We start from the raw sequence: 21,529 nt of genomic DNA on the forward strand, positions 1-21,529 counted from the left end.
CGTTACGAACTTTACACTATGTGTCTGCTTTTACAGAAGCTATAGCAGTGTTATTCTGCTCTTCGCTTCTTCTATGTCACGAGGTAAAGGGGAGATGAATATACCTTCCTTCACACGTCCCTACAAGAAAAAAATCACATGGGGTCATGTCTCGCGAGCTTGGAGGCCAAGAATGCAGGACCATGCTCGAGGTCCCGTGAGCCCTATTCAGCGCTAAGGCAGAATATCATTGAGAAGTCTGCAGGCTTTCGTGGCCGTTGTCACTGAAGTTAAAATCTTCTGGGTTATTAGGCCGCGTCATGTTTCTTCTAAAATGTTCGACGTTTCGACCCCTCCTTCCTATCTGGAAATGAAGTCATTGAAGTTCTCCTAAAGTAGTAGAAAAAGCCAATACTGCAGCATTTGAAGATATCTCATTCCAGTCACTTTACATTTCTCAGCAAAGAAGGGCCATATACGTTTTCAGCAGAAATGGCACAAAAATCGTTCACTTTACGTGCGTCTCTTTCGAAAGCATTAATGTCATAAAGGTCCTGGAGTCCCCATATGCGCACGTTATGTTTTACTTTACCACTAACGTGAAAGGTTACTTCGTCACTGAAAATTAATCGTGGTAAAAATGTATAGTCACACATGTCCTCTAGCAGACCACCCCGAAGAGCTTGCACTAATTGTAGTCTGTATAATTTATAAATTAAACGACGCCTTAACATTCGCCAGACAGCCGTGTGAAGCATTGCCAGTTAACTGCCTGCGCGGCGAGTAGGCATTCGTGGAGTCCGCTAAACCGTTTACCGGAAGTGCGAGGTCGACCTGGACTTTTACCTCTGCACAAGCATCCTGTCTAAACTGTCGACATCATCGGCGAATGTTTTTGTGTGTAGGGAGATCAACGCCAAAACACCGTCGAAAAGCACTCTGAACCGAAATCACTGACTCACTCTTTGCAAACCGTAGTACATTAAACGCTTCTGTTGAGCGGACGCCATCTAACTTCTCACTGACTGCTATCTGAGAAGATGCATTGACAGACATCCAATGGCGATTTTCTGTAACTCTAGGTCACGCCCATTCAAAGAACACACATTTCTTCCTTCAAATAACTTACTGGAATGCAGCCGGGTACTGTTGGCAGCCGCCGATGCTCCGACAGACGCACACACACCCTGCCATTTTCAAGGCAAAACTGCAGCAAGTAAGTGCTGTGCAAGCGGATTTAAATCCTCGATTTTCATGGAAACTCCAAAGATAACACACACACACACACACACTCTGTAAATACTAGCGCCATCACAAACCAAAGAAAATCGACATCAAAAGTTATCGATAGTGAAATTAATAATCAATAGATGAAGTGTCATAAACTCAGTCCCTCTGTTTGAAAAGTGAGAGAACGGTATTCCGTGCAGAATTTAAACAAAAACCACCATCTCTGTTTATAAGGCTACTTGCTAATTTAATTTCAACAGATTCCTTAATAACACTGTCCCTGTAGCTGGAAGTGCATGCCAGAATCTGCGTCTTGTATTCCATAGGGTGACCGGTACCAAGACAAAGTTCTGCAATGGCAGGTTTGCTCGGCTGTTGTAAGAGTATATGCCGCTTATGCTCAGTACACCGGTCCTCCACAGACCTGATAGTCTGACCAATACATGACATGCCATAACTGCAAGGAATACGTAGACATCCGCCTTAAGTAAATTTAGATCATCCTTTACGGGACCTGAAAGGATCCGGATCTTAGATGGTCAAAAAACTCACTTCTCACAATATTTCCGCAAAATACGACTAATTCTGTTCGAAATGCACCACCCACAAGGCAAACAGGCCGTAGACTTTGCCCCAACCTCGGTATTATAATCACTCACCCGGTGCACATTTGGTAACGCAGGTGTCTACCGTATTCCTCGCAGTTGTGGCATGTCATATATTAGTTACTATCAGGACCGTGGAGGGCCTATGTAATGAGCAGCCCGCATCTCGTGGTCGTGCGGTAGCGTTCTCGCTTCCCACGCCCGGGTTCCCGGGTTCGATTCCCGGCGGGGTCAGGGATTTTCTCTGCCTCGTGATGGCTGGGTGTTGTGTGCTGTCCTTAGGTTAGTTATGTTTAAGTAGTTCTAAGTTCTAGGGGACTTATGACCACAGCAGTTGAGTCCCATAGTGCTCAGAGTCATTTTTTTGTAATGAGCATAAGCGGTACACACACTTACAAAAGTTAAAGAAATCCGCCATTGTAGAACACTGTCTTGGTTGGTTTATTGGTTTAAAGAGAGAGAAGGGACCAAACTACAAGGTTATCGGTCCCTTGTTCCTAATAAGACAGTGCCACAAGTTTGAGAATAAAACGGACGAAACATATAACACAAAACGGAAAGAAAGGAAAAGCCACAAGAACGAAAGGAAGGCAACGAACACTAAAAGGAACAAAAGAGGACAAGAAAACAACAGGGAGACGCCTGAAACAGAAGAGAATAAAACATGAAAGCAGATTACAGTGGCTGGCCAGCCACGAGAATAAAAAGGGAAAGCCAGCCACAGTGCAACTCATTAAAACCTCCACCCTAAAAGCACTAGGGTGGAGAACACAGAGGGACAAAGGACATGCGCTAAAACCTATATAGAAATATAAAACCCACTCTCACGGATAAAACGTAAAACTAAAGCTGTTGTGGAGGCATTGTCGCCCAACACCGAAGGCAGGGTGCTGGTAAAGTTAAAAGTCTGCCGCAGAGCGGCTAAAAGTGGGCAGTCCAGCAAAAGATGTGGACGACTGTCATTTGGGAGCCTCAGTGACACTGAGGTGGGTCCTCGCGACGGAGTAGGTAACCATGCATTAGCCGCATATGGCCAATATGGAGCCAGCAGAGGACAACTGATTCCCTGCGAGAGGCCTGCATGGAAGACTTCCACACATTCATAGTCTCCTCAATGGCACGCAGTTTGTTGTGTGTGCTGTTATGCCACTCCATCTCCCAAAGCCAGAAAACCCTGCGGTGTAGGACATAATGCAGGTCAGCTTCAAAGATGCCTATCTCCAAAAGCAGTTTCAGCGTCGCCTGTTTTGCCAGCCTGTCGGCAAGTTCGTTACCAGGGATTCCAACGTGTCCTGGGGTCCACACAAACACCACGGAATGGCGGGACTGTTCCAGGGCATAGATGGACTCCTGAATAGACGCTACCAGAAGGTGGCGAGGGTAGCAGTGGCCGATAGCTTGTAGGCTGCTCAATAAGTCAGTACACAGGAGAAATGACTCGCCGAGTCATGAGCGGATGTACTCAAGAGCACGAGATATGGCCGCCAGCTCTCCAGTGAAAACACTGCTGCCAACTGGCAAGGAGTGCTGCTCAATATGTCCTCCATCAACATATGCGAAGCCTACGTGACCATCAGCCATTGAGCCGCCGGTGTAAACCACTTCAGAGCCCTGGAACACGTCAAGAATCGAGAGGAAGTGGCAGCGGAGAGCGGCAGGGTTAACGGAGTCCTTAGGGCCCTGAAAAAGCTCCAGACGAAGCTGCGGCCGAGGCGCACACCATGGAGGCGTACGTGAACAGACCGCAAGTAGAGGTGGTAAAGGGAAGGACTCCAGTTCGGAGAGAAGGGACCGCATGCGAACCGCAATCGTTAGCCCCGATCTCGGCCGCCGATGCGGGAGATGGACTGCAATGGGCGGGAAAAAGGGACGGTTATTCGGATGCGCTGGGTAACTATGAATGTTTGCTATGTAACTGGCGAGCAGTTGCGCACGTCTGATTTGTAGTGGAGGGACACCAGCCTCCACCAGAACACTGGTCACCGGACTCTTCCTAAAGCCGGCCGCGGTGGCCGTGCGGTTCTGGCGCTGCAGTCCGGAACCGCGGGGCTGCTACGGTCGCAGGTTCGAATCCTGCCTCGGGCATGGCTGTGTGTGATGTCCTTAGGTTAGTTAGGTTTAAGTAGTTCTAAGTTCTAGGGGACTTATGACCTAAGATGTTGAGTCCCATAGTGCTCAGAGCCATTTGAACCATTTTTTTTGAACTCTTCCTAAAAGCTCCTGTCGCTAATCGAACCCCACAGTTGTGCACATGGTCGAGTAAATGCAATGTTGAAGGAGCTGCCGAACCATAAACCGCACTCCCAAAGTCAATTCGGGATTGGACAAGGGCTCTGTAGAGATGCAGCAGCGTGCAGCGATCTGCACCCCAATCGGTGTTGCTCAGGCAACGGAGGGCATTGAGGTGCCGCCAGCACTTCTGCTTGAGCTGACGAAGGTGAGGGAGCGAAGTCAATAGAGTTTCGAAAACCATTCCTAGGAATTTATATGTCTCCACTACAGTAAGTGGATCGTCATCAAGGTAAAGTGTGGGTTCCGGATGATCGGTACGACGCCGACAGAAGTGCATGACACACGACTTTGCGGCTGAAAACTGTAAGCCGTGGGCTAGAGCCCATGACTGCGCCTTGTGGATGGCTCCCTAGAGGCGCCGCTCAGCTACAACGGTACTGGAGCAGCAGTACGAAACGCTTAAGTCGTCTGCACACAGAGAAGATGAGACGGATGGCCCGACTGTTGCTGCTGCTAGACCGTTAATGGCCACTAAAAATAGAGAGACACTCAATATAGAGCCCTGCGGGACTCCATTCTCCTGGATATAGATGGAACTATTGGAGTCACCAACTTGGGCACGGAAAGTATGGAGCGACAGGAAGTTTTGGATAAGAATCGGGAGTGATCCCCGGAGACTCCACTCATACAATGTGGCAAGGATATGACGTCGCCAAGTCGTGTCGTAAGCTTTACGTAAGTCAACAAAGATGGGAATCAGGTGTTGCCGTCTGGAAAAGGCTGTTCGGATGGCAGACTCGATGGACACAAGATTATCAGTGGTAGAGCGACCCTGGCGGAAGTCTCCCTGACATGGAGCCAGCAGGCCACGTGACTCCAGGCCCTAACCCAACTGCCAACATACCATACGTTCCAGCAGCTTACAAAGAACGTTCGTGAGGCTGATGGGCCGATAGCTATCCACATCAAGCGGGTTTTTACCAGGTTTGAGCACCGGAATGATGGTGCTCTCCCGCACTGTCTTGGTACCAGTCATGCTGTGGAAAAGGACAACATGGGCATTCTGGCACGCACTTACAGCTAGTGGAACAGGGTTAATAGCTGCTGAAATGAAATTAGCAAGTAACCATATAAATAGATATGTTGATTTTTGTTAAAATTATGCTTTTAATCTACTCTCTGAGTTGTCAAAAAGCAGAGGGACAGAGTTTATGCTTCTTCACCCGTTGATATTTAATTTCACTATCGATAACTTTTAACGTCCCTCATCTTTCGTTTGTGATGGCGTTAGTGTTTGCAGTGTGTGTGTGTGGGGGGGGGGGGGGGGGGGCAGGGGTGTTATCTTTACGGAGTTTCTCTGTAACCCGACGTTTTAAGTTCACTTACACTGCGCTTACTTGCTGCATTTTTGCCTTCGAAATGGCAGGGCGTGCTCCTGTCGAAACATCTGCAGTTATTGACGACGTCACCCGGCTCCATTCCCGTAAGTTATTTGAACATTGCATACGCTTGGATAAATCGAGGACTCTCATATTTTCTTGCCGGCACGTCCCACGTTTCGTAATTATTAACGTCCAAAATCGGGTCATTCTTTTTGAAACACCCTGTACATCATCTACAGCGTCCCTAAGCGGCCAGTGCTGTTTTTTGAGGTGGTGACTAGTATTCTGTCCGGTGACCTTATCTATTTGCCAACTGCCCCAGGGAAGTGTGGTAGGTCCGCTGTTGTTTTCTATCTACATAAATGATCTTTTGGTGAGGTTAGATTAGTGTTATTTAACGTCCCGTCGACAACGAGGTCATTAGAGACGGAGCGCAAGCTCGGGTTAGGGAAGGATGGGGAAGGAAATCGGCCGTGCCCTGTCAAAGGAACCATCCCGGCATTTGCCTGAAATGATTTAGGGAAATCACGGAAAACCTAAATCAGGATGGCTGGAGACGGGATTGAACCGTCGTCCTCCCGAATGCGAGTCCAGTGTGTTACCACTGCGCCACCTCGCTCGGTTATGATCTTTTGGATAGAGTGGATAGCAATGTACTGCTTTTTGCTGATGATGCTGTGGTGTACGGGAAGGTGTCGTCGCTGAGTGACTGTAGGAGGATATAAGATGACTTGGACAGGATTTATGATTGGTGTAAAGAATGGCAGCTAACACTAAATATAGATAAATTTAAATTAATGCTGATGAATAGGAAAAAGAATCCCGTAATGTTTGAATACTCGATTAGTAGTGTAGCGCTTGACACAGTCACGTCGATTAAATATTTGGGCGTAACATTGCAGAGCGATATGAAGTGGGACAAGCATGTAATGGCTGTTGTGGGGAAGGCGGATAGTCGTCTTGGGTTCATTGGTAGAATTTTGGGAAGATGTGGCTCATCTGTAAAGGAGACCGCTTATAAAACACTAATGCCACCTATTCTTGAGTACTGCTTGCAATGGTACTTGAATTACGTAACCATTACGGCACCTCAACTCAACCTCTCGGTACCAGCAATATTCTACAGTATTTCTGTAAAGTAGTTACCATATTTCTGAGACAACATTCAGATTTGATTTCATTAATGTAGAGGTACTTTGATACTTCGATATGTTTATGTTGCAATGATATTATTCTTACGTGTATTCTTTCTTTTGTCACTATGATCTTTGACGTACTTGTAACTCTGATTTTTGGGCGCGTAAGCGATTATTAGTTAGTTAGTTAGAGTCGGACCTTGAGAAAGTCAAGTCATGGACGTCATGTTGAAAAGGCGCATATTGTAGCCAGTTCAATAAATGTGAACTTTAACAGTGAGGAAGATGTTTTCAAGTATGTTTTGTATTGTGAAGTGATGTTTTGTGTGCCGGCCGCGGTGGCCGTGCGGTTCTAGCGCTGCAGTCCGGAACCGCGGGGCTGCTACGGTCGCAGGTTCGAATCCTGCCTCGGGCATGGATGTGTGTGATGTCCTTAGGTTAGTTAGGTTTAAGTAGTTCTAAGTCTAGGGGACTGATGACCTCAGATGTTAAGTCCCATAGTGCTCAGAGCCATTTTTTTGATGTTTTGTGTGTTATGTGATATTTCAGCAAAAGTAATAAAGAAGAAGTGTAACTTAAATTAGGAGTGCTGATTACTTTTTTACATCACCATTGTCCTGCAAAAGTGTAATCTTCAAGAATGGTTTGTGAAACACATCTATAAAACTTTTGAATATAGCAGAATAGAACCTAGGCCTCTTTGCATCCGAGCTTGGAATCATCACCACCTAGATTTTCGACGATTGGGCCATGATTTTACAACGAGACCAGCGTCGGAAACACGAAAAGATGAGTGGACTAGTTTATTCATTATTACATGAAATGACTTTATTAACTGTGTTTTAATGACACCTGCCACATAATAACTTTGTTGTTGCCCGAAAATGCAGTATTTAGCAGCGTGAGCAACACCAAAATCATTATTAAATTTTAACGTTTGTTGTGGTAGGGTTGTTAGATGCTCGAGCATTTGGGATCCCTATCAGGTCGGATTGAGGGAGGACATAGAAGCAATTCAGAGGCGGGCTGCTAGATTTGTTACTGGTAGGTTTGATCATCACGCGAGTGTTACGGAAATGCTTCAGGAACTCGGGTGGGAGTGTCTAGAGGAAAGGAGGCGTTCTTTTCGTGAATCGCTACTGAGGAAATTTAGAGAAGCAGCATTTGAGGCTGACTACAGTACAATTTTACTGCCGTCAACTTATATTTCGCGGAAAGACCACAGAGATAAGAGAGATTAGGGCTCGTACAGTGGCATATAGGCAGTCATTTTTCCCTCGTTCTGTTTGGGAGTGGAACGGGGAGAGAGGATGCTAGTTGTGGTACGAGGTACCCTCCGCTACGCACCGTATGGTGGATTGCGGAGTATGTATGTAAATGTAGATGTAGATGCTGGCGTTAGATTGAGAACGTCGTCTTGACGGCGTGTGGTGCCTACGCACAGGGGCTGGTCGCCGCCGACGGACGGGACGTGCGTGGTGCTGGGCCCGTGGGCGCAGGTGTCGGCGGCGGTGTCGGCGCTGGGCAACGGCTCTGCCCCCGGCTGGCTGCTGGTGGCCACGGACGGCGTGCCGGAGGCCGCGGCGGCGCTGCAGGCCGTGCCGGAGGGCGCGCTGCTCGTGGAGCCGCGGCTCAGCCTCAGCCTGTCTGCGCCGGCGGGCAACGCCAGCGTCAGCTACGCAGCCTTCCTGGACGTCGCTGCCGCCGTCGCCAGCGCCGCCGCGCGCTACCACGCCGCCCTGCGCGACCGCTGCGGCTTCGCCCCGGAGGACTACGTCCAGTGCCTCGCCCTCTTACCGCCTACACAGGTGCTGCCGTCTTTCTCGCAAACTCCCTGTAACCGTAAAAATGGCATTACTAAGGCTACATTCTCCTCATTCAATCTATTGACCCTTGAAGTGTACACCAGGGTCACATTTTTTTTTTTTTAATTATGGAACTTAACTGCTAAGATCATCAGTCCCTAAGCTTACACACTACTTAACCTAAATTATCCTAAGAACAAACACACACACCCATACCCGAGGGAGGACTCGAATCTCCACCGGGACCAGCCGCACAGTCCATGACTGCAGCGCCCCTAGACCGCTCGGCTAATCCCGCGCGGCAGGGTCACTCTGACCTGGAGTTTTTTGTTGGTACTGTGCATGCATCACTATAGATACACGGTCCTCTGCCACCAGCCTAAATTCAGCATTGACATCTAGAATAAATGATGACTAATTGAAACCCTCAGCTGCCAACAGGTGTTGTTGATATACCTCGATGTGGACAGCTGAAAATGTGTGCCCCGACCGGGACTCGAACCCGGGATCTCCTGCTTACATGGCAGACGCTCTATCCATCTGAGCCACCGAGGAAGCAGATGAATAGCGCGACTGCAGGGACTTATCCCTTGCACGCTTCCCGTGAGACTCACATTCCCAACTGTCCACAATTCTACCTATGTAATGTACCTTATAGACATTTGCCCATTCACTCATTACTCGCGCACGCTTTGGTGATTCCCGTAAGAGTTTGGGCAACCTGTGCGCATTCGCACAGACCAAGGTCAAGGCTGGGTAGCCTTTAACTATATATATGAAGACAGTAACTGTTCTCGAAAGAACAGATACTGTAGATGACCGTGCAGCTTTTCCCTGGAATAAATGATAACTAATTGAAACCCTCAGCTGCCGACAGGTGTTGTTGATGTACCTCGATGTGGACACACATTTTCAGCTGTCCACATCGAGGTATATCAACAACACCTGCCGGCAGCTGAGGGTTTCAGTTAGTCATCATTTATTCCAGGGAAAAGCTGCACGGTCATCTACAGTATCTGTTCTTTCGAGAACAGTTACTGTCTTCATATATATTGACATCTAGTACAGGACGGACGTTCGAAGTTGTGAGCACTGTTTAATTAATTTGATAGACATAATTTTTCAAGGATCATTGTGACCCTGGAGCACTAATCGTGTAACTATTCTGTCTCCGATTGTGAAGAACATTTATGTGAAAATGTCACGTAGGAATGACAAAAAAAAGGTTCAAATGGCTCTGAGCACTATGGGACTTAACTTCTGAGGTCATCAGTCCCCTAGAACTTAGAACTACTTAAACATAACTAACCTAAGACATCACACACATCCATGCCCGAGGCACGATTCTAACCTGTGAGCGTAGCGGTCGCGCGGTTCCAGACTGTAGCGCCTAGGAATGACATTTCACTGATTGAAAGTGTTATGTGAAAAGCATTGTTAGGTGAATTCAATCGTGAAAATGACGGAAGTGGCTTTCGTGATGAAAGTGATTCTGAAGCTGATGCTCCTGCAGCAGTTATGGACAATGGTTAAACTTATCAGTCTGCTGAAATTCTGACAGCGATGATCAAAACACAGTATGAGGCATAAATCTGGGTACACCCGTATAAAAGTCAAACGCACTCAGGATTCTTAATGGCGTCGGAGTGGCCGAGCGGTTAAAGGCGCTACAGTCTGGAACCGCACGACCGCTACGGTCGCAGGTTCGAATCCTGCCTCGGGCATGGATGTGTGTGATGTCCTTAGGTTAGTTAGGTTTAAGTAGTTCTAAGTTCTAGGGGACTTATGACCACAGCAGTTGAGTCCCATAGTGCTCAGAGCCATTTGAACCATTTTTTTTCTTAATGGCGTCTGTTATGGGGTGTCTGTAGGTGGGGACGCACCTTACAGGAGCTATGGCGACAGCGGTGGCCATCTTCAAATCCGCCTTTGGATTTGGGTTACTTGCTTCAGATGCGAAGGGGGTCGTCTCACACATTTTTAACTCTCTCTCAGGAATACACATGTGAAGTCTGTTTTAAGATACCTTTATTTGTTTAGGAGTTATGACCCTTTAAAGTTTGAAACTGCAGTGAAGTGATCAGTTCTGTTCATTATTGCACGTGATCCACAATGGCACTTACACTGCAGGAACGCAAGAGGATTACGTTAATGAGTGGTGAACGAAGTACTAGTTTTTATTGCTGAGTTCAACGCCTGGCATCCTCCGACAAATGACACTTTACTTATGACGGTATCCAAGTTACTGTACGAATTTTTTGCAACGGGTTCTGTGGAGGACAAGCCACCTAGTGGACGTCCAAGAACAGCCACCGACAAGGACACTGCAACAGAAATTGTGGCTTCGTTCGTGAAAAGACCACATCACAGTACGCGCCGCTTATGAGCAATATTCGGTGTCGGTCAACATTCAGTTATAACTGTGTTACACACACATACACACGCACACACACACACACACACACACACACACACACACACCATTGACACCTGTACAAGTTGCAGTTGCAATGTCATCTCTCGAGGGATGAACCTAATTGGGGAGTGCAGTTTGCAGAATGGGCTCTATATCAGTGAAACAAGGATCCAAACTTCACACGACAGGTGCTGTTTAGTGACAAAGACAATTTTTATGTGCAAGGAGAGATAAATAATCATCGTTACTGGTCAGATGATCCCTCTAAAGGTGCAGATGGTGAAAAAGTGATGGTTCCGTGTGGGATTTGGGACACGAGAACGTGGGTCCAGTGCCTATTGATGGAAGCTTGAATGTGGACAGGTATTTTAATATGGTCAGTAATTATGTGCTTCCAGCGCTGTTGAATCCGCAGGATCATTCCTCAACCTTCTTCCAACAAGACGGTGCACCTTGCCACTATGCAACTGAAGTCAGTTTCTGGATAAACGATTTAGAGGTCACTGGATACATATGAGAGGTCCTATCGAAAGGCCACCGCGGTCCCTTGATACTGCACATTTTCACTTTTATCTGTGGAGACATATGAAATCAGCTTCGTATGACGTTAAAGTCAACAATGTAGCCCATCTTTGCCAGCGTATTGAGAAGGGATGTATGTACCTCTGTTGACCCACAGATCCTGTGCCGGGTGCAGTAGGATAGACAAAAAAGATTTCATTGTGAGTGCAGTGCAATGGAGGTCATATTGAGCATATGAAGTGATGCCGACTTTGACTAGTGTCCTACCGAGCGAGTTGGCGCAGTGGCTATCACAATGGATTCGCATTCGGGAGGACGAGGGTTCACATCCGCGTCTGGCCATTCTGCTTTAGGTTTTCCGTGATTTCCCTGAATCGCTTCAGGCAAATGCCGGGATGGTTCCTTTTAAAGCGCACGGCCGATTTCCTTCCCTAATCCAATGGGACCGATGATCTCGCTGACTGGTCCTCCCCCCAAACCAACCAAGTGTTCTAAAATTTACAGTTCGTAACTCCTATACAAATAAAGATATCTTAAAACAAATTTCACATGTGTATTCCTGAGAAAGAGGCAGCTGAAATCGAGGTGTCACATGACCTTCCCATTTCAAACACGTAACCCAAATCCAAGATGTCGGATATCAAGATGGCCGCCGCTGTCGCTACAGCTCCTATAAGTTGCGCCCCCACCTACAGACAGCCCATACCAGGTGCTATTGCGATTCCTCAAACCGTTCGACTTTTATAGGCGTGTATCCAGACTTTTGGCGCGCTCTGTACAGTCGTCTAGGATATGAATGGTCATTGTAGAAACACATCTGTCCCTAATAAAAAAGGTCTGGCTGTTACCTTTAACGCTGCAGTCTGTATTCCAAGAGTGTGGAAATAATGGATCAATATATTTACGAATAGCTGAGAACACCTCAAAATATTTATGTAATACGTGCGTTTTATTAAATGAATAACATCTTCATCCAGCTAAACTGCAGTTAGTCTTTGGGACCGCATCACTTTCAAGCTACATCATCAAAAAGTTTTCATGGCAGTTTTTACTGAGTCTCGAAATTAGAATATATTAATACTACCCCTCGTACTACTGACTGACTGACCCGGGCCGCGGTAGCCGAGCGGTTCTAGGCGCTTCAGTCCGGAACCGCGCGACTGCTACGGTCGCAGGTTGGAATCCTGCCTCGGGCATGGATGTGTGTGATGTCCTTAGGTTAGTTAGGTTTAAGTAGTTCAAAGTTCTAGGGGACTGATGACCTCAGATGTTAAGTCCCATAGTGCTCAGAGCCATTTGAACCATTTTTTGACTGACTGAGCCCGTGGTCTAGGGCGCCGGCACGGTAGCTCAGCGTGTTCAGTGCGAGAGCTGGCTGCTCTCTGTAATAAAAAACTGAGTGAAGGGATCAACAATGAAATTCAACGGGTGTCATGTGACGTCTACCACGACCAAATGCAAAAAAAAGGATGTAACGTCTTTGATTAGTAATCAAAACGTCCTCGGCACCGGGTTCTAAACCCTCCACGGCTTAGTTTTTGAATAAAAAATCAGCAGCGGCGGCCGAAGTCTTCCGACATTAGAAATCACTTTCACTCAGCCAACGGCCTCGTCAAAGAAGGCGGGGATGCGGACTGAAGTTCAGGGCACTCTCTTTACTTTGGGGTGGGAAACTGCCCCTGAATCAGCAATGATCAACGGCTTGAGGAGCATATGGCAATGGAAACCACTGCATTAAAGACACATATAAGTATCCACAGGACATGCGGCCTGTAATTGGAAAAAGGTGTCATGATGATCTCTCCGTTGGCAAAATATTCCGGAATAGTCCCCCATTTGAATCTCAAGGAGGGGACTGCCAAGGAGGAGGTGACCATGAGAAAAAGTTTGAATAACCAACGAAAAGATAACGTTTTGCGAGTGAGGGTGTGGAATTTTAAAAGTTTGAACGTGTTAGGGAAGCTTGAAGATCCGAAAAGGTAAATGCTACATCTTTATACTTACTTTGCAAATTACACCTAAGTGCCTGGCAGAGGGTTCATCGAACCACCTTCACAATAATCCTCTATTATTCCACTCTCGAAACAGCGAGGAAAAAACCAGTACCGTTCGAGCTCTATTTCCCTTATTTTATTGTGATGATCGTTTTCACTATGTAGGTTGGCGTCAAAAAAATATTTAGGCTTTCAAAGGAGGCTCATTCAAGATATAGTTGGGGCCAGTGAAGTGAAACGGAAAGAAAGCAAGATGAGTTCAGCGTAGTATCAACAGCGGCAGAAAATGCTATACTGAGAATAGGATTCGTTGTGAGTAGTAGGTAGGGCAGAGAGTAAGTTACTGTGAACAGTCCAGTGATAGCTCAGGTATGCATACTGATGTCGCAAGCAGAGAATGAAAAGACATAACATATATGAGGATATAGAACGGGTAATTCAGTACGTAAATGGAGATGAAAATTAATAATCATGGAATATTGGAATGCGGTTGTAGGAGAAGGAGTAGAAGTAAGTGTTACAGGAGAATATTGGCTTAGTACGAGGAATAAGAGAAAAGAAAGAGTAATTGATTCCCGCAATAAATTTCAGGAAATAATAGCGGATACTGTGTTCAAAAATCACAAGAGGAGGAGGTATAGTAGGAAAAGGTCGGGAGATACAGGAAGACTTCAGTTAGATCCGAAATCAGGTACTGGATTCTAAGGCGTACCCAGGAGGAGATGTAGAATCAGATCACAATTTAGTAGTGACGAAGAGTAGGCTGAAGTTTAAGAGACTAGACAGGAAGAATCAACGCCCAAAGAAGTGGTATACGGAAGTACTGAGGAATGAAGAAGTACGCTTCAAGTTCTCTGAGGCTATAGATACTGCGACAGCGAACAGCACAGTAGGCAGTTCAGTGGGAGAGGAATGCACGTTTCTAAAAAGGGCAATCACGGAAGCTGGAAATAAAAGCGTCGGTACGAAGAAGGTACCTGCGAAGAAACCATGGGTAACAGAAGAAATACTTCAGTTGATCGACGAAAGAAGTGCAAAAAATGTTTAGGGAAATTCAGGAATACAAGTCACTTAAAAATGAAATAAACAGAAAGTGCGGAAAATGGTTGCATGCAAAGTGTGAAGAAATCGAAAAAGAAATTATGGTCCGAAGGACTGACTCAGCACATAGAATAGTGAAAACAACTTTGGTTAAACTAAAAGAAAGGCGGTAACATTAAGAGTGCTGTGCGAATTTCTCTGTTAAATGCAGAGGAGAGAGAGGATAGGTGCAAAAAGTACATTGAAGGCCTCTATGAAGGAGAAGACTTGTCGGGTGACATGATAGAAGAAGAAACAGGAGTCTATATAGAAGATGTAGGGGATCCAGTATCAGAATCGGAATTTAAAAGAGCTCTGGAAGACATAAAATTAAATATGGCAGAAGGGCTCGATATCATTACGTTCCATCTGATTTTCTAAAATCGTTGGGGGAAATGGCAACAAAACGACTATTCACGTTGGTGTGTGAGTGTTTGAGTCTGGCGATACACACACAATTCCGAAGACTGGAAGAGCCGACAAGTGTGTTAACTATCGCACAACTCATGCATCCAAGTTGCTGACCAGAATAGTATACAGAAGAATGGAAAAGAAAATTAAGGATGTGTTACATGGTGATCAGTTTAGCTTTAGGAAAGGTAAAGGGACCCAAGAGGCAATTCTGACTTTGTGGCTGCTAATGGAAGCAAGATTAAATTGAAATGAGTGTATGGCGTCAGTGGCCGGGAGTTCCCAGTCGGGAAGTTCGGCCGCCAAGTGCAAGTCTTACTGAGTGCGACGCCGCATTGGGTGACTTGCGCGTCGACAATGGGGTTGGAATGATGAGGACAGCACAACACCCAGTCCCTGAGGGGAGGAAATCTCCCGCGTCACCCGGGAATCGAATCCGGGCACCCGTGCGTCACATCCCAACGCGCTGACCATTCAGCTAACGGGGCAGACAGAAAGACTAAAGAAAAATTAAGACACGTTCATAACGTTCGTCGACCTGAGAAAAGCGTTCGACAATGTCAAATGTGTACAATGTTCGAAATGCTGAGAAAAAAAGGGGTAGGCTAGAGGGAAAGACGCGTAATATACAACTGTACAAGAACCAAGAGGGAACAGTGAGAGTGGAAAACCATAAACGAAGGGCTCGGATTAAAACAGGAAGGAAGGAAGATTGGGTTTACGGTCCACATCGAGGTCATTAGAGATGGAGGACAAGCTCGGATGGTGTCAAGGATGGGTATGGAAATCGGCAGTGCCCTTTCGAAGGAACCATTTCGGCATTTGCCTGGAGCGATTTAGGGAAATCACGGAAAACCTAAAACTGAATGTCCGGGGGTGCGAGTCCAATATGTTAACCACTGCGCCACTTCGCTTGGTCTTATTAAAGGGTGTAAGACAGGAATGTAGCCTTTCGCCCGTGCTGTTCAATCTATATATCGAAGAACCAACTATGTAAATGAAAGAGAAGTTCATTACTGGAATTAAAATTCAACGTGAAAGGATATCAGCGATAAGATTCGCTGATGACATTGCTATTCTCAGTGGAAGTGAAGAAGAATTATAGTATCTGCTGAATGGAATGAACAGTCTAATGCGTAAATGGGAGTAAATCGAAGAAAGACAAAATTAATGAGAACTAGCAGAAATGAGAACAGCGAGAAACTTATCAGGACTGGTGATCACAAACTAAATGAAATTAAGGAATTCTGCTACGTAGGCAGCAAATTAAACACATGATGGACGGAGCAAGGAGGACAAAAAAGGCAGACTACCGCTGGCAAAAATAACAGTTTTTTGAAATTGGAAAAATGAAAAAATTGCACACGCTTGAAACAAAGATGTATTTTCGTTGTGTGTTTTTGGTGACGTTATTTGCAACAAGTAATGAGTAAATCGAAATAAAAAATTAGACTATTACTTTTCAGACATACCCGAGGTGTAATTCAGTCAAATTTCAGACAGATACCTTTATTAGTGCGCCCGCAGTGTGAGATGTGGTGCTACGGAAGAATATTGAAAGCTTGAATTACACTCACTCTCAAGCTGTGCTATTACTCCGTGCGCATTGTCCTATTTATAAGCATTTTTTTAATTTTTCATTTAAAATAAGACTTGCAGACTGCCCATGACGGGCACACCTCATTTTGGACAGAGCAATTCTTCGGCTAGGTGGCTTAATCACTTTTTTAAAAAATCAGAAAATATTGTCCAATAATCAATAAATAATGTGCAGAAAGATTTACGTTGGTTGCTTCATTAGTTTATCAAAAAGTAAAAATCGCTTTTTATGGGCTGACTAAGGAGACTAGACCCTTAATACGAAGAAAAGACGTCAATTTTAATTTTTCTCTCGAAAAAAAAATCAAGCTGCTACAACTAAACATAGGCTACCGAGCGAGGTCGCGCAGTGGTTAAGACATTGCACTCTTAATTCGGGAGGACGTCGGTTAAAACCCGCGTTCGGCCATCCTGATTTAGGTTTTCCTTCACACAAAGGCCGAGATGGTTCCTCTGAACGGGCATGGCCCACTTCCTTCGTCATCCTTCCCTAAACCGATGGTAGCGATTATAACACTAACATTTATCACTCTAACGTGAATCACACCCTCAGAGAGGATTTCGAAGATTGACCGCGCATGTGTCTAATGGACAAAGGCATTGGACTGTAATTTTGAATTTGGTGAAATTAACGGAAAAACCAAACGGACTTTAACCTTGGGAATTACTGAAAGAGGTAAATTAATAAATGAATGAAAAGAATGAACGGTCGGCAGCCACATTAGGCACATTAATTTGAAAATACATGTTTAAGGAAATTTAATATTGGTTACTGAAGTTACTTTTGTATAGATTTCCCTTTGAATAGCAAACAGGATACAAACTGATACAGTACACTCTGAAGTGTACATAGCAGCAGTTACCAATAACAATACCAGTAAATTATGGGAAGTAATTTTGCACCAAGCTCATACTAATGACAGCTACAGTCAAGAGCATTACTTAATCAACATTGAAATGTTACTGCATGAAGTGCAGAACTAAATTTGGACACGAGGGGCTTTTATCCTAACTGACATGAAAAAAACACAAATAAAGATGAATAATCATAAATACACTATTTAAACTCCTCTACATACATCAGTTTTCCTTAGCAACGGTAATAGTTCAACTTTTTCCTAATTGGCGGAGAACATGATGGGGACCCATAAACTAGTATAGTTTCACTAGTCAACGCTTCTTACAGCAGTAAAGACTAATTCCGAAAGCTAATCATTCACTTCACTTGGGGTAGTTCATAATTTACTTTGCAAGACAATAAAATACAACACTGGACTTAATTAACTTCAGAAAAGGAACCATTCATTATAGAAATCATGAACCACACTATTTTTGAAAATGAGCATAACTTATTTGCCTTTTTAACACCTATGAATCTGGTATTCTACACAATAATATTTACACAATCTTGCATTGTAATCCTACAAAACTATATTTTGTAGTAAACTAAGGATACTTTAGCGAAAGTCTATGCAACTTCACTTTTGTGGTTTTAACTTTAACTACTCCTTTTACATGAGACAAAATATCACTTTTGAACGCGTGAATGCAAGAATTGTTCGTTTAAATCAGGATACTCGGTTTTAGTAGCACTTAGGTGAGGACCCTGCATTGGTTCGTGATCAGTATAGAAAATATGGTTCCGGACACTAATTAGTTTTTTGTGATTATTATTGAAACAACACACAAATTAACCGGTCCATGCCCATATACATTACTGAATGTGTGAAGTTAGTGAAGCACTGGCGAAGACTGATGGCAAGCGACATGGCGGCTAACTGTACTCACGGCTCTTGATGTTCGAATGCTCTATGGCATCTCTTCTTGGCGTCGGATTTTCAACATATTAGAGTCATTCCTGTACGCCGAGAATACCAAATAGCCAGATCCACATCCCAGGCAAATCCTTTATAAAGCAACTTCCAGTTGGCTCCCTTAGCACCGTCGAAGTGTACCGTGCTACGGCTAGGCACATACTGCCTGCCATTCACACGAAGGAGCGGCTCAGTTCGACCGCCAAAACCACTTTTTACATCCCGCCATGTCACTTCCGTTGCGGAAGGACTTCCCTGCAGCGTTTACATGTTACAAATACAAGTGGCCATAGTATGAACCAGCTTTCAATAAACATTTTCTTTTTATTAACATGCACATATTATAATTTATCATTTTAACGTAACCTTTTGCTTTTATATATATATATATATATATATATATATATATATATATATATATATATATATATATATATATATATATATACGTTACAGAATTAATTTTCTTGCCACAGGTCAAGGAATTTAAATTACACAGAATACACACCTCATAATTACAGATACACACATAATACAAACCTACTTCTCATCGATATAATGTTATACGATGACTCCGCTGTTTGGTCCCCTCTCCCAAACTAAACAACCAACCACTACAACCACTGAACATATTCAGTCTGCAACGCGATAGGGTCTTCTCGACATCAGATGGTTGGCGAAGATCTTGGCTATATTAGTCTGCATTTTGCCTATCGGGAAATGTTACACCTCGATAGTAACTTCGTCTTCACACCCGATAGACCTGCCACGGAACCGTTTCTTCGCCCAGGAAAGGGGGAAGTAGTGACAGTGTCACCTCAGGAGAATAACGGGAGTGTGCCACAACTTAACAGTCCAAATAATCAGCATGTGTGGCTGTGTCCTGCGGAGAATGTCTGTAGCATAGTCATGCAACGTTTCGCCCCTTACTTGAATGTCTTAGCACCGCGCTATGACAGCACCAAACAACATTCGGCACCAGCTTCTATGCTATGACGTTGGGTCTTGCGCTATTTAGGCAGTAGTTGGAACATGCATCCCCACTGCTTGTTCTGCTCCTTTGTCATAGGTCTTAGCACGCATCCATGGTGATTACGTGGTCAAAGAAGCTATGTAGATTGTCCTGATAAAGCTTCAAGATTTCCGCCTTGGTTCGGCGGAGTGTTGGAATGGGTGCGAGCAGTCGCGGAATCCAGTGAGCTTCTACCTCTGGCATGTTCGTAATGTCGTGAAACATATTAAAAGTTATACCATGACTCATTTTAACTCTTTCCACTTTCGCCTCGTTTCTGATACTCTGGTTTTGAAACCTCAGGGTCTCCACTTCTCTTGCATGTCCAGGTCATCCACACAGAGATGGTGTGCCATTGTGCATTTCGTCAGTCGGATTTACCTAACCACTGTATCATATGATGCTCCATCGTTGGCATACGCTTCCAACAACTCTGTGTGTATTGATTCAGCGTTGTTCCTCTTCAAACGGAGCGAAAGTAGTAACGTACGTTACTGCTCTTTATAAACAAGATCCGCCAGTTTGTGATGGTTCCTCTAGCGACATATGCGACAATGCGACACTGTGGGGCGGGGTTTGAGTGTGTACCAGGACAGCAAACGTGTAACTGTGAACCAACAAAAAGTGTGTCACGTAACTGCATTTTTTCGAGGTGAGGATTAAAACGTTATGGCTATTCACTCTATGTTTCTCTGAACATAGAATGGTCATATTCGAATGGTGAGATTTTGTTGTGTCAGTATTCCTAGGTCATTGATTAACTCTCGTATCCCTTGTGATCTCCGCAAGTTTGATGATCATTTATTTCACTAATCACTTCTTTGACAAGTTATGGTTAGTAGTGGATAGAATATTTTGCATTTGTTGTTTTTTTTATCGTCCTCAGCCCTGAGGTTGGTCTTACACAACTCGCCATACTATTTTATTCAGTACAGTTGTTCTCATTTCTGCATAAGTTTTATTGCCTACATCGGTTTGAACCTGATTACTGTATTGAAGCCATGGTATTCTTCTACAAAATGTTTACTCTCCCATTTCTCCAACCGCCAAATTGATCATTCGTTTGTGCAATAAGACGTACCCTCTAGGCCTGTTTCTTTGTTAGTCTATTTGTGCTATAAAGCCTTTTTCCCCACTCAGTCGGTTAGTATCTAGCACTACTTCTCATATACTTCTTATTTTGACCGTTCTGCTTATAGTCCTCGTTTAGCGTCCGTTTAATGCTGCTTTCAGAGAAGACTTTGTAGTACTAAATGTATCCGAGTTTGTCTAAGCGGAAGGAAGTGTGTAATATTCACACTTTGGCCCTGTGCCAAAACATTTACTCCTATGCTTCTATCACGAATACAACTCGGTGTATGGCAACGGAATATAGTTGACAGCGGCAGAGCAGTGCTAGGAAAAGAGCGAAGGGGACAGTGCCAGTGCAAGAGGAATAAAAAAGACTGAGAAAGTGAAAGTTGGTGAGAGCCAGTGATAATGAGATATATAATCTACGACAATGACAACGAGGAAGAGGGAGATCGTAAGAGTCAGAAGAGAAGTGGCAGTGAGAAGAAATGAATGAGATAGCACCAATAAGAAAGCTACAGGAAGACTGTGACAGTGAGGAGACAGTAGTAGGAGGACAGAACGAAGGGTACTGTGGCTGTGAGACAGGAGGCAGTGCCGGTTACAGAGACACAAAGATGTAATGACAATGAGTTGGTCTGAATGAATGAGTGAGAATGAGCAAGTGGGAGTGGATGAGTACGAGTGACTTACAGTGATGGACTAGTGGGTGTGAGCGAGATAGCATTCAGAGGTGAGTTGCATGCCAAGAAGAGCGTGAATATACTCGCATGCTAAATTTCTCGGGAAAATTTTTAAGGTTGCTGAGGAAGGTGGAATGAGCCAGCTGGTGCCTAGCTTTTCAGTCAGAGTCTTTTAAACAGGACTGTATTCGTATTTTTTGTTCTCTGATAGGAGCATTATTCCGCCGGTTCAGGTTCAATCATAAGTACCTCTCGGACTTCAGAAGACCTCAGCGCGATAAAGGCAGGACATACAGAAAAATTGCATTAATGGATAGAGTCATGACTTAGTTGCAGAGCGCACCACTAGGTTCAAAAATGGTTCAAATGGTTCTGAGCACTATGGGACTCAACTGCTGTGGTCATCAGTCCCCTAGAACTTAGAACTACTTAAACCTAACCAACCTAAGGACATCACACACATCCATGCCCGAGGCAGGATTCGAACCTGCGACCGTAGCAGTCGCACGGTTCCAGACTGCGCGCCTAGAACCGCGAGACCACCGCGGCCGGCTCGCA

At 44.8% G+C, this 21,529-nt stretch overlaps 1 protein-coding gene across 1 annotated transcript in view; it reads left to right on the forward strand.

Annotated features, from left to right (window-relative positions):
- The window catches only part of LOC126252512 (uncharacterized), a 302,643-nt gene that overhangs the window by 245,603 nt on the left and 35,511 nt on the right, over positions 1-21,529 (forward strand). The window contains exons 6-7 of the mRNA XM_049953408.1: positions 8,009-8,234; positions 8,298-8,372. Coding sequence (XP_049809365.1) covers positions 8,009-8,234; positions 8,298-8,372 — 301 coding nt within the window. The remainder of the gene's footprint in view (positions 1-8,008; positions 8,235-8,297; positions 8,373-21,529) is intronic.

The sequence above is a fragment of the Schistocerca nitens genome, chromosome 4 (assembly GCF_023898315.1).
Source record: "Schistocerca nitens isolate TAMUIC-IGC-003100 chromosome 4, iqSchNite1.1, whole genome shotgun sequence".
NCBI classification, from domain to species: Eukaryota; Metazoa; Arthropoda; class Insecta; order Orthoptera; family Acrididae; genus Schistocerca; species Schistocerca nitens.